Here is a 14,121-nt window from a genome sequence, read left to right as displayed (position 1 = left end):
GGCAGCATAGAAAGAACACTGGATTATGACTGAGAATATAGTACAAATCCCAACTCTGTATTACCTTGGACAAGTCACTTTAGCTCTCTTGGCCTCAGGTTCCTCACACATAAAACAAAGAAGTTGCACTAGATAACTGCTAAGGTACATTCCAATTCTAAATCTATGATCCATCGATCCTTGATAAGTTTGTCACTAGGCCTAAATGACTTACTAAGACCCTTTCAGCAATCTTTGAAAGACTACGGAGACTGGAGGAGTTACTGCAGCAGTGGAAAAGGGAAAATATTGTCCCTATTTTCAAAAGAAGGGAAGATGATGGAATCTGCAGACTACAGCCTTATGAATTTAATTTCTTTCGAGGTAGTCTCTGAGGTTACACCTAACTCTGATTATTTGATTTTGTGAAAATTATTTTTAATTCTTAATAAATTTCAAAGTATGGAGTATGTGTCCAACTGAAATTAAAAATGATTTTTACAATGGGTATCCATTTACCTATTCATCTTTCATGCCATTTCTACCTTTATGGTATCTCTCCCATCTGTCTTTTCCCTATTCAGATAGCTACCCCTTAGTTCAAGCCCTCATCATCTCTCACCTGAACTACTGCAATTCCTTCCTAACTGGTCTCCCTGCCTCAAGTCTCTCCCCACTCCAGTCCAAACTACAGTCCAGTTCCACTACAGCTGCCAAAGTGATTTTCCTTAAGTATAATTCCTTTAGTATAATGTGTTACTTCCAATGTCTCTTCATTGCTTCTAGAATAAAATATAAACTCCTCTACTTGGCTTTTTTGTCCCACTTTTTAAGGCAATTGGGGTTAAGTGACTTGCCCAGGGTCACACAGCTAGTAAGTGTCAAGTGTTTGGTCTGAGGCCGGATTTGAACTCAGGTACTCCCGACTTCAGGGCCGGTGCTCTATCCACCGCGCCACCTAGCTGCCCTTCTACTTGGCTTTTAAAGTCCTTTATAACCTAGCTCTAAACTATCTCTCCAGTGTTGGTATATATTACTTTCCTGATTTGTGTTGTTTTGTTCAGTTGTGTCTGACTCTTTGTAACACTATTTGGTTTTTTCTTGGCAAAGATACTGGAATGGTTTGCCTTTTTCTTCTCCAGCTCATTTTACAGATGAGGAAACTGAGGCAAACAGGGTTAAGTGGCTTGCCCATGGTCACACAACTAGTAAGTGTTTGAGGTCAGATTTGAACTCAGGAAGAAGAGTCTTCCTGACTTCAGATCTGGTACTCTATCCACTGCATCACCTGGCTGCCCTACAGCCCAATCAAACTGACCTTCTGTCTTTTCTTTACACATAATACTTCATTTCCTGTCTCTGTTCCTTTTCAGCAGCAGTACCCCATGCCTAGAATTCCCATCCTCCTCACCTCTATATCAGAGAATCCCTCACTTCCTTCAAGGCTCATTCAAAAACCATCTTCTGCATATTTTCCTGACTCCCTCAACTGCTAGTACCCAACCCCTCCACTAAATTGTACTTATCTAATTGTACCTTTCTTCTGTATTTACTTATATAAAGCATAGCATAGTGGATAGAGAACTAGCCCCAGAGCCAGAAAGACCTGAATTTAAGTCTTACCTTTGACATATACTGTCTGTATGACCCTGGGTAAATCATTTAACCTCTCATTGCTTTAGATGACTCTCTAACATTGCAAGTTACAAAAAAGGTATCAACTTTCATTGATAAAAAAAAAATTTCTTCATCAAGGAGTTCCTTTTATAAATGAAATCACAGGTCTGATATTTATCCCATATCTTATACTAACATATGCATATGTCTCTCCTAATGAAATGTCAGGTCCTTGAGAACAGTGACTAATATTTTCTTTTATGTTCCTGGTACCTATCTTTCAATCCTGCTTATCTCCATATAACTCTCTATGGTCTGGAATACTTCCTAAAGTTATCTAAAATTATGTCAATCACATTCACCCAAGCACAGTCCCACAACCAAATCATCTGAATTGGTTTAATATACTCCAGCAATAGTAATTCAGGTATTTTCTCAAATGTTAATGAGTAATAATAACTAGCCTTTATAACTAGCCTTTACTAAGGCTAGTTACTATAAGGTTTGCAAAGTGTTTTATAAATAGTATCTCACTAAGTCTCACAACAAACCTGGAAGTTAGTGGCTATTATTTTCCTGATCATTCACTTTAGTTGAAGAGAAAAACAAAAATAAATAAAATAAAACAAAATACGTAGTCCAATGACATACTGAAAGAATTTTATAGATTTAGCAATCTATGGGGAAGCCCTTCTGGCTACTGGCTAAATAAAAAGCCTGGCTAGACAAATCACTTCAGTGGCCCCAGAATGATCGGTTGACCTTAGAGCTCACTGTATACATATAGGGAAATCAATTATTAGTACCTACTACATGTAGGTCTCTTCATTAAAATGTCTATGTATAAGGGGTAGGTAGGTGGCGCAGTGGATAGAGCTCTGGCCTTGGAGTCAGGAGGACCTGAGTTCAAATATGGCCTCAGACACTTGACACTAATTGTGTGACCCTGGGCAAGTTACTAAACCCCAATTGTCTCACCAAAAAATAAATAAAAATTAAAAAATGTACATATATATGTGTGTGAATACATATATACACACACATATATACAGCAAGTATGAAACCATTAAGGAATTTTAAAAGTGGAAATTACCATTGAAAACATCAAATCTAACCCCCTAATTTCACAATTCTTTAAAACTGGCAAGTTGATCTAAATGGAAACTCATTTTTAAACATTTAAAATATATTTGCCACCCCTTGGTTAGGCAACAAGAGTGAGAATGTAAATAATTAAACTAAAAGCTTCTAATTAACATTAGTAATAGTTTGCCACTTCCATAAATCAGTCAATTATGTTTGAGTATGCAAATTTCTGACAGCTTTCAGCAAGTGCTATCATATGTTCTGAGGACAGAGTCAGAGACATGTATAGCAGTGACTTGATAAAGAAGTTTTCTGGAGGGGAAGATGGGAAGCAGGGGGAGTGGCGGACAATGCTTGAATCTTACTCTCATCAGAATAGGCTCAAAGAGGGAATAACAGACACACTCAGTTGGGTGTAGAAATCTATCTTACTCTACAGAGAAGTAGGAGGGAAAGGGGATAAGAGAACGGGAAGGGCTGATAGAAAAGAGGGCAGATTGGGGAAGGCAGTGGTCAGAAGATAAGGAAGTATTTCAGATCAATACCTTGTCCTTAGAAATGCATCCTTGGTACACAAGGTGTTGTGCACTGGGGAACTCTGGAAGAAGTGTCCCAGTTTTTGAGCTGAGTGAATATTTTCGAGTGAATCCACCCTATAATTCAGAAAAAAAATAAATGTATTGTTAGCATGCTTTTCCATCCCTCGCAAAAATTAAGTACTCAATAAATGTCCATTGGATGCATGAAATCAGAAGAGAACATCAGTTATCAAGTAATTAGTTCAAAGGTTACATTTAAATAAAATAGAAATACATACGTATTTATGTGTGTATGTGTACATGTGTGAGTGTGTATGTGTGTTGCTTTTTGTCTCCAAACATCGTGAAGGTAGAAGACTGGACCTACATTTTGTACAAGGCATCAAATATATATGCCAATAAACCTGTTGTTTCTATTTATTTATAAATACACATATATATGTATATATACACATTCAAAATAACAAAATTTAAAGAGAATATAAAAAGAAAAGAAAAATAAATAAATCTCAGTTATTAGATTTTTCATCTGGCTTTAGGTTATAGCAAATAACTTTTATTGGGTTTCACAGTTAATTTAATATTAAAATTACAGAAGCTTCACCATGACTTCATTTACAGGAGGGAAAGGGATTGAGATTATTATTTTACTAGTACAGGGAAATCCTTGAGGGGAAAGTCCTTCTAGTAATGCAAGTTGCTGACTTCTCATCTTAGAGAATTATCTAGAACACCAAAAGGTTAAACCCAGGCTCACACAGCCAACATGTGTCAGAGGTAGGACCTGAAACCAGGTCTTGCTGGTTTCAAGTCTGGGTCTCTATCCACCACACCACACTGCCCCTCTCTAAAGAATATGGCATCTAGAAAAGACTTTGGACATCATCTCTTCCCATTCCTATCTCCCATGCAGCCCAGAGATGTTAAGAGACTTGTCCAAGATTCCAGGGTTAGTTAGTAAAGCAATGGGTTCCAATTTCCTTGCTCCTAGTCTAATATAGAACTTTTTGTTTTTTACTTCCTTAATATAATTTCCTTCTGAGAGAGAGAGAGAGAGATCTACCTATATACATAGATATCTAGGTATATACATTTTACATTATTTGGGGTATAATCAGTAAAACTGACATCTGGTTCATAACTAGTGAAAAATTATGTGGGAGTGCAAAGTATATATACACATCAAATCATAAGGAAATCACATTCAGGAAAACACAGACTCTGTTCCAGAGTCACTATCAATGTGACCTTTGGCAAGTCACTCTATTTCTCTTGGCCTCCGTTTTCTCATTTATAAAATGAGGGGGCCAAGCTATTATGAACTCCAAGTGGAAGTGACACCATATTCATTAATAGTGGAAAATTATATGAGTCCAAAGTATATGCACCTAGATTCACATAAAGCACAAACCCTGAAGATCATCTGTCTGCACTGCATTCATGTTTGATCAAGATAACAACCCCATCAAAATGAAGTCTCCAGGTATACCATGCTATATCAACCACAGTCCTAGCCATAATTATACCATCAAGAAACTATTTTTGGCAAGAACAATCATAGGAGTACAAATTTTAAGATGAAAGAGTCCTTAGAAGTCAAGATAGTCCAACCCCTCTCATTTAACAGATTAAGAAACTGAGGTTCAGAGGCAAAGACTTGTTCCGCATTATTCATGTAATAGAGAGCAGAGTGAGAAATCAAATCCAAGTCTTCTGACTTTAGCTAAACCCAGCCCTTTTTACATTGTACTACACAGCCTATTGGTATTAGTATTTCCTATGAAAACAATTTCATATATTCTTTCATTCCATCTTTGCACATTTGCTTCCAGATTTTTTGTGCTATTTTTATGACCTTTCCTGCCCCAGAAAAAAAGATTTATTATTGCATATCAATAGGTGACATTTTTACCTTGCCTTATCAATACACTCTGTTCCCTAAAGACAGATAAGGTGAAGCCTGAAGACCGGGTAGGGAAAACTGGGGACCTAACATGTCTAATAGCTTGAAAATACTTACCTCATAAAGACCAGGATGATATTTTTATGTTTTTGCCTGTGTACATGTCCAATCATTTAAAACACTTATTTCATAAAAAGAAAATGAAATTGATTCATTTTCAGGAGAAAAACCACTTTTTTCACCTATATGACACATTCTGTTATCTAGAATAGTTGAGAAGAATGGGATATTCTGGTTGATCAGTATCTCATTATTGAGTTGTTATAGTCACCTTAACAGACAGTAAACTTGGCAAGAATTAGAATACAATAAAATACACTTAATACCAAAATTAGTGCACTTTAGCTCTTTTTTTTTCTGATTCAGAAGGCACTTTTGGAACCTGCAGTAACCTATAGTCAACAATTGAATATCAGTTAACAATGCATGGAGAAGGAATGGAAATGTCACTTAATAGTGAGAAACTCCTGGATGAGGAAATCCCTTTTACCGGTGTAGGGTGGGTGCCTTCTCTGCAATTTACAGTCTTGGATAGTTGCCTAAGGCACTGGGAGATGAATTAACTTGCCCAGTATGTGTCAAAAGGGGAATTTGAACCTGGTTCTTCACAGCTTCAAGACTGACTTTTCCTCCACTTTGACATGGAACAGGAAAAAGTAGAGTAAAATATTAAATTTTGTCAAATAATAGAGAAACTATTCATAGAATTCATAGGATTTAGACCTGGAAGGGACTTCAGAGGTTCAGTCTCCTTAGTTCAACCTCCTTTATTTTACAGAAGAGAAAACTTAAGCCAAGAGATGTCCATCCAGTGACATTCTCAAGGTCATACAGCAAATCGATGGCAGACCTGAGATTCAAACCCAGGTCTTTGTCATTCCACATCTAATGTTCTTTCTACTGTACTACACTGATTCTCCATGGCTAAATTAAATTTTTAGAAAACCATCTTTCCTCCCTAATAATCCTTTTTTTTCTAATAACAACGTTAAGCATGATAGGATTGAGTGAATTATTTCCAAGAAACTATATGTCTCATTTTAATGAATAAATGGTTCTATAATTTTAAATACTCATGTGAGAAAATTATAACTTTGTTCAGAAGTGATGCATATTTATTCAAAATTGGTAGAGATGGAAATCAATGAAAAGAAACCTAAAAAATATAGCTTGAGTGAGGGGAGGGGAAGCAAATGGGAGAGGTCACTTGGTAACATTCCTGCAATTGGGTAAGATGGAAGAAAAGGTTTTACCAATGCAATAATAAGAAAAACCTAGAATGTGCAATGCTAAAAGAAAATCAGAGCTGAGAAGCAAGAGATGTGGGTTTCTAAAAGGACCAGAAGGCTGTTGTTCTTTTGCTTTCTGTATAAGGAGGTACCAAGTCATTGATTAGAGAGGTGCCTCCTTGCTTACCTAGTGAAGTGACATTTGGACTGTTGTGTTGAGCCTTAAGCATCTCATTACCAAAAGTTGTAAGGAAAGAAAAACAGAATGAGCCTAGAGAAGAGAAACAAATATGATTAGAGGGAGGGAGGGGCTGATTTATGAGGGAAGATTAAAGGAGTTAAATCTATATAGCTCAACTAAGTGATGACTAAGAGAGAACGTGATAACAGTCTACAAATATTTGACAAGCACACTAAGGAGGGGGGATGCACTATTTGGCTTGATGTAGAGTTGTTAAGCTGGCCATGAAAGGATGAAGTTAAAGAGAGGGAAATTCAGAGGGAAAATATGACTCTGAAAAGGATGAAATCACAGGGTTTTGCCAAGCAAAATGACAGCTGCATCATTTGGAATATTTAAAATAAATCTGAGCCAAGAACTAGAAAATACACTGTCTACAGCCAATCTTGCTCCGGCTGTGGAGTGATCTATCTTTTTCTTTTTTTAGCTTCAGTTTCTTCATTGATCCTAGAGAATTTTTTCTGACAATTCCATTTTTATCCACTACATTGTATTGACCTCAACTGTATTTTGTCCACTTGTAATTTTGATTGTTCTACTTTTTATTCTTGTATTTTATTATGAAGAGATAACATTGTGGGGAAGCACTTATTTTCTGATGGCCTAGTTTCAATGAGCTTGAATTTTTTTGGTTTGACCAATGTTTTACAAGGTTTCAAATATCTTATGACAGACAACCCTGCAAAGTGAACTACTATGCTTTTTTTCCTACTAGCTTCTAAATTTCTAAGAAAAAGGAAATACTTTTACTCTGTACTTTTTGGATGGTCTCTTTGGAAAATTTAATTATCATGGTAACTCTCTCAACATCCTCATCTATAAAATGATGAAACTCCCTCTCTACATAGAAGTATTACGTATAAGGCGATATATTAATTCATTTATTATTAGTAGAAGCAGTAGAAGTAATGGTGGTAGTAGTAGTAGCAGCAGCAACTATTGTTGTTTTTTCCAAGAATCCTTCACAAAAGTCAACCTGGAACAGTGGTTAGACAGTCAAACCAAGGAGTCAGAGAGACCTAGGTTTAAGTCTTGCTTGTGACACATACTGGCTATGGGATTATAGGCAAGTCCTTTGACTTCTCAGTACCCCCAGCTATTCTCTAAGACCATAAAATTGTGGAACAATAGCAGAAGGAGTTTCCTCACCAGGAATTCCTATGCTAATAAAATCTCATGTTCAGGGGAAAAGAAAGTCTTTCACAGAGTTTTATTTAAGACATTTTCACAGATCTAGATCTAGTTATGTATGGAATTTGCCTTGGCCAAAATGCAAAGGACTAAAATATCAAAAATGAAAGATTAGCTTAGCATCTCCACTGATAAAAATGAAAGTTTTCAATTACCAGTCAATACATTGCTAGTGAAGTTGATGATCTTTCAAAGACCTTTTGGTATAATAGTTTAAGGAAATGCTTTGATTGTGCATAAAATTTGCCCCATTTCTAACCATAACCCTGCATCCCATATCCTGGAGCTGAGGCTATTAATAAGAATTGACTAATTTTTTCAAAAATCAAGAGGATGTGGAGAAAATACCTATCAGATGCATACTTAGCAGGCAACACTTCTCTCCTAGTCTGTTAATAGAAGAAACAAAACAAACATTTCAATCCTTGCTTTTCCAAAGTGCGTGAAAGAGTTAATCAAGCTTGCTGACATCCAGGACTAACTTCAGTATGAATTCCAGGAATGTTGAACTTGATAACACCACAGGCTCCTTTCAAACTGGCCTTAATGATCCTAGGACTGTTAAGTTCCCAAGAAAAAATATCAAAAAAGACCATTTGGGGAATTCCTATGTTTATTCATTTTAAAGCAAAGTCCTAGGCTTAAGAATTCCCCAAATATGCCATGAACTCAGGCTGGTAGGGGACCTCTCACTGTTCAAGAGAGGAGCATAAAGAGATCAACAATCTCCAAGTGGAAAAACAGATGATATGTTTTAATTCAAATGAGACACTGCATGTGGAAGCATTCTGTAAATCATCAAAATCTACACAAACCTAATTTGTTAATCACTTCTCCTCACCCCCCACATAGAGTACTGTGTAGCATACACATTTGGCATAGCCACTTCTTCCATCATGCTCCCCTTTGAAAACCAAATCTGATCTTAAATTCTGTTTCAATTTAACAAATTTGTGTTATCTAGTCCATGTAGAACATTGGACTTGGCACAGGAAGGAGATAGAAAGATTAAATAAGACAAAGTCTCTGAACTCATAGAGCTGAAAACAATATTTGGGGAGTCCAAAACTGTGATTTCATTAGCGTAGGAAGTTTCCACAGTGAAAATTTTTTCACAGACACACCCCAATCATCAACTACATCGTCAGTCAACTAGTGGCACAGTGGATAGAGTGCTGGGCCTGGAGTCAGGAAGACCTGAGGTAAATCTGCTCTGACACCTACTAGCTTTGTGATCCTAGGCACATCATTTAACTCTGATTTGCCTCAGTTTCCTCAACTGTAAAATGATAGCACTTAATTTGAAGAGTTGTTGTGAGTTCAAATGAGATAATATTTGTAAAAAGTACTTAGCACGGTACCCTATTACCTCCTTCTTTTCTACTCATTATTTTAGAGAATTGCCTGGGGCATTAAGAAATTAGATGACTTGCCAATAGTCACACAACTAGTAAATCAGAGGTAGAACTTCAAACCAGCACTTCCTGACTCCAAAGCTGTTCATCCCATCCACTACGACCCTCAGGGTCAGAGTAGTGTTGAAGAACAAATTTTTTTTCGTTAGACACACAAGGAAGGGCTAATAAATGGATAATATCAAATAGTCCTCTACTATTATCATCACTCTTGCTAAACATAAATAAAGCACTAAATTAAATAAATTATTTAAATTTAAAATCTGAATTGATGCAAACATCGTGCTGCTGAAACACCATATTGAGCAATTTTTTTCCACTCTAATAATTGTTTATCAACACACAAAGAGTTTATTTCACTGATTAAAAAGGGCAATCTAGGGAGTTTTATTATGTAATTACCCATTAAATGTATTTTTTAAAAGCTTCAGTGAAAAGAAATTGGTTCCCCTCAGAGGGTTGGGGGTTCGTTTCATTTGATTTTATTTTTCAAGATAACAGACTTGCATCATTTCACTGTCCTAATGGGGTTTCATGATTCTCATTTCTGGATTGGCTCATGTACCACATTGCCACCCACTCTTAGTTCTACAGCACCTGTTTCTAATGGCTCTTTAACCTCAGGATAATGAGAGCATTATTATCTGCCTAATTAGCCATGCAGTCTCTAATGGCAGATTAACTGGTTTAGATAAAGATAGTTTGCTGATATGTTGTTCCACAGGAAAAATACTAACCAAAGAAAAGTGGTACAACATACCAGAGATAAGCAGCATTGGTGGTTTTCAGTAATTACTCTTCCAGATTTCAGGCTTTATTTAAATTAACATATTATGAGCACAATTTATATTCAACCCTGTTGTGTTAAGGCTTTTTCTTTTATTTTGTTTTAGTGGGAGTACTCAGAGGCTTTGTTTTAAAATCTTTACATATTTGATCTAAGTCAGGGCTCTTAACATTTTGTATGTCATGGACCCCTTTGACAGACTGGTGAAGCCTATGAACTCCACCATGTTTTAAAACCATTTTTAAAAATAATTAATGGAAATGCTAAATTTCATTTTGAGGTCATGAAAATAAGGATTTAATTATTTTTCCCATCCAAGTTCATGGATTCCTGGAAATCTATCCACAAACTCTTTGGTGTATCCCAAGTTAAGAAGCCCTGATCTAAGGTACACATAATTAGAAGATTATCTCTGCAAGAGGTTGTGTAATTGAGAATGTAACAAAACAAAATTTGCTCACATAGTAAAAATTGAGGTTTTTCTCTTGTCCAAAGCTTGGAGAAGTTTTGAAGTTTTGGATTATTCTAGTATATGTTGTTTAGCAACTAAGTTTTATAATTAAAAATGTGAAATACTTTGAAAAGAAATGATACTTACTTCATTCTTCAGCTTGCTTCCAGAAAACCTTGAAAAATCAATACATTTTCCATTAGTTCCAAAAGAACATTACAGTTCTAGCATTAGGAAAAAAATACTTAGAGGGCCTATTAAAAGAATGACTTCATATCACACCTGGGAAAATGTACATGTTCATGTATATGTAGTTCTTTGAATATCTCCTCTAAAGGAACCAAGCTCTTTCCTTAACTTACTCAGAACTCAAGGAGACACTTAGGGAAAGGTATAATGAGATGAAATTAATAGAAGTTGCATAAGGATTCAGGTATAGGAATCTCATCTGAAACTTTTCACATAGGCCTAAGCAGTTTCTGGAAACAACAATAAAAAAAACTGCATGAAATATTTGCTATATCAAATGGTAATACATAAATATTAACATATTACATACTGAAGTTCAGCTCAAACTCTACCTCTTACTTGAGTCCTTTTCTGACCCTCCTTTCAGCTGCTAATGCCTCCCACAAAATTAGGAATGGAGGGTAGGAACAAGCATTTAATAAGCACCTACTGTGCACCATATACTGTCTTAAGTGTTTTACAGATATCATTCTCACATGATCCTCACAACACTGTAAGGCAGGTGGTATTATTTATGTTTATTTTATAATTGAGGAAACTGAGGTAGAGGTTAAATGATTTGCTCAAGGTCACATAGCTATTAATTGACTGAGGTCATATTTGAAGTCAGATCTTCCTAGCTTCCAGGTCAAACATTATATCCACTCTACCACCTAGCTCTCTTGTATTACCTTGTATTTGCTTAGTATATACTTTTACGTGCACATGTACTCTCTGTTGATAGAACTCCCAGAAGGCAGGGAATGTTTTATATTTATTGCATTTATACTGGGTCTAACACATAATAAGTGCTCAATAAATGCTTATCAATTTATTATTATGGTACATGAAAACATTAAAAATGAAAGAATGGGCACTTGAAGCAATAACAAAATCAAAAGTGCGTTTTCATGACCTACCCTCCTTTACTTTCATTTTCATCTTTTTTTTCCATTACAACTTTGTTAATAATGATAATAGTAATACACTGAATTTCAGTTGCACCTTCTCTCTATAAAGAGTTTTCATATATGTATTATGATGTTTTTATTGCTCCATTCATCAACAAAAATTTATTAAGCACCTACTATGTGCCAAGCAACCTGCTAGGTGCTGAGGATACAAAGACAAAGAATGAAACAATCTCTACTCTCTAGGAGCTTTCAATGATCCTCACAATGTCTCTGAGAAGTATAGATTTTCACCATTTAAAAAATGGAGACAAAAATGGTACGAAGGGTGATAACCAACCACAGCCACTAGAAGAGTTTGAAAAAGCCCAGTTCTCATAATTTCTAGTCTAAGACACTTTCCACAAGATCGTGCTGCCTGCATTGCATCCATCCCTGTCCCTGTGGCAGGTAGACACTATGAAACCATACAATTTTAAGGAGCTCCTGGGAGTCATAAATTACTTATATGCTTCCACTTGGCCACTTCTAATATCCGATCTTGTTCTTATTAATATGCGTCAATTAGTTAACTGAAAAAATGCACAAAAGATTTGATTTTTAAAGGCTTATTTCTGACAAGAGGTAAACTCACTCCTCGGAAGCTGTGGTATAAAACAATCTCAGATGCAGATTCCATCTTAGACACTCATGAACTGGGTGACTCTGGACAAATAAGGTCACTTCTCAGAGCCTCAGTTTCCTCATCAACAAAAGGAGGGTACCTATTATCCTCATAGTGTAGTTATAAAGTAGAGATATGGACTGGACCTATGATTTCATCAATATAAGGAACTACATCAATGGAACTACTATTGTGGAAAGTTCCTTTACCACTTCCAGTGGGTACCAATTTCTGAAATTTATAATTTTATAGAATTGCATAGGTAGGTAGTTCTGAGAGGTTACTGAGAAGTTAAGTGTCTAGGGTCACACAGCTATCCCAGGCAGAACTTAAACCAGGTCTTTCTGACTCTGAAAATGGCTCTCTGTCCACTATGACATGTTTCCTCTTACCTCATGGTGTTATGCGGTAAGTGCTTTGAAAACCTTAAGGAGCTATATGCAAATTCAAGTTTATTCATTCAGAAGCTGGGTATTATTAATTGGTGCCACTAGATACCATGTCCATTTAATTGTTCCCCTCCCTTAGAATTCTCAAAATTTATTTATTTAGTTATATTTATACACATATGGAGATGAGAGGCAACATAGCATAGCAGACTGGGGGGTCTTGGAGTCAAGATGTCATTGGTTTAAGTCTTACCTTGTTTACATACATACTGTCTGTGTGACCACTCATAAGTCAATTTGCTTCTCAGTAACCCAAGCATTTCTCTAAGAATCAAAGTTGGGAAATCATTGCTGATATACATGGGTCAAAGGGAGTTCCACACACTGAGAACCTCTCTCTCAAACAACAACAAGAAAAAGAATTTTATAAATTATTAGCATTTGTTATGTTTCCAGGCACTGTGCTAGTTGCTAGGGTACAAAGATGAAGAATAAAACAGTCTTTACTCTTATTGAGTTTGGCTGAATCATAGAAAACAGAAGGGAGAGTAACGGCCAATGAGACTGGAAAGAGAAGTTGTAGCCAGCTTGTGGAGAGCTTTAACTATCCCTTGGGCAAATATAATTTCTCCTCTTATTTATCATTGATATCTTCCAAATAAAAGTACCCAGACTAGCCAGCAAACATTGATTTAAATTGAATTCTGCTACCCCTCCTCTTTTTTTTCATCTTTTGAAGAACTAGTTAGTTTCTAAATACTTTCTCAGTAATTCATCTTCTTAAGTGCCAAGGAGAGGGAACTTGACAAACACAAAGGTCTATACAAAGTTGGAAATCTCTCCTGAGTTTTACAAGAAAACAAATGCAGCAAACAAAGATAGACAAAGAACATATCCAGCAGGCATCATTGCTAATTTGGAGAAAGATGAAAGCAAGCCAAAAGTGTCACTGAACCAAATATACCTTGTCAGACCCTTCCCGGAGTAGACAGAGTGATAATATGCACTGCTCTCTTTGATACCAATCCCATAATAGTGATACCTGAGGTGGAAGAGAAAAGAAGCAATGGTGAGTTCAGCAATAGCTTGGCAGAAGACCAACAGAAGGAAACTCAAGACAATAAATGCTAACCATATTTCCAAGTTTTCCTGTCATCATTTCATTAATCAGTATTTCAATGTGCTAAATTCCTTCCTTAAAGGATTATAGGATCATCAATCTAGAGTTAGACAAGACATCAGAGGGCAATCCACTCATTTACAGATGAGGGAATTGAGGTCTAGGGAGGTTGGAGCTTTCCCAAGATCATAGAGGAACACTTACTCTACCTCTGTCCACACTTCTGGTGCACACTTGACAGTGAAAGGAAGGAAGAAAGGAAGGAAGAAAGGAAGGAAGGAAGGAAGGAAGGAAGGAAGGAAGGAAGGAAG

General features: G+C 36.3%; 1 protein-coding gene across 1 annotated transcript in view; it reads right to left on the bottom strand.

Annotated features, from left to right (window-relative positions):
• Positions 1-14,121, bottom strand: part of RFX6 (regulatory factor X6) — a 71,254-nt gene that overhangs the window by 29,942 nt on the left and 27,191 nt on the right. The window contains exons 5-7 of the mRNA XM_027848625.1: positions 13,655-13,732; positions 10,646-10,673; positions 3,228-3,335 (exon numbers count right to left, since the gene is read on the bottom strand). Of these exons, the coding sequence (XP_027704426.1) occupies positions 3,228-3,335; positions 10,646-10,673; positions 13,655-13,732 (214 nt within the window). The remainder of the gene's footprint in view (positions 1-3,227; positions 3,336-10,645; positions 10,674-13,654; positions 13,733-14,121) is intronic.

This window comes from Vombatus ursinus, unplaced genomic scaffold (assembly GCF_900497805.2).
Source record: "Vombatus ursinus unplaced genomic scaffold, bare-nosed wombat genome assembly UNPS02006779.1, whole genome shotgun sequence".
Taxonomy (NCBI): Eukaryota; Metazoa; Chordata; class Mammalia; order Diprotodontia; family Vombatidae; genus Vombatus; species Vombatus ursinus.
The sequence above is the reverse complement of the archived record's forward strand: the minus strand, read 5'-3'. Positions and strand labels throughout refer to the sequence as shown.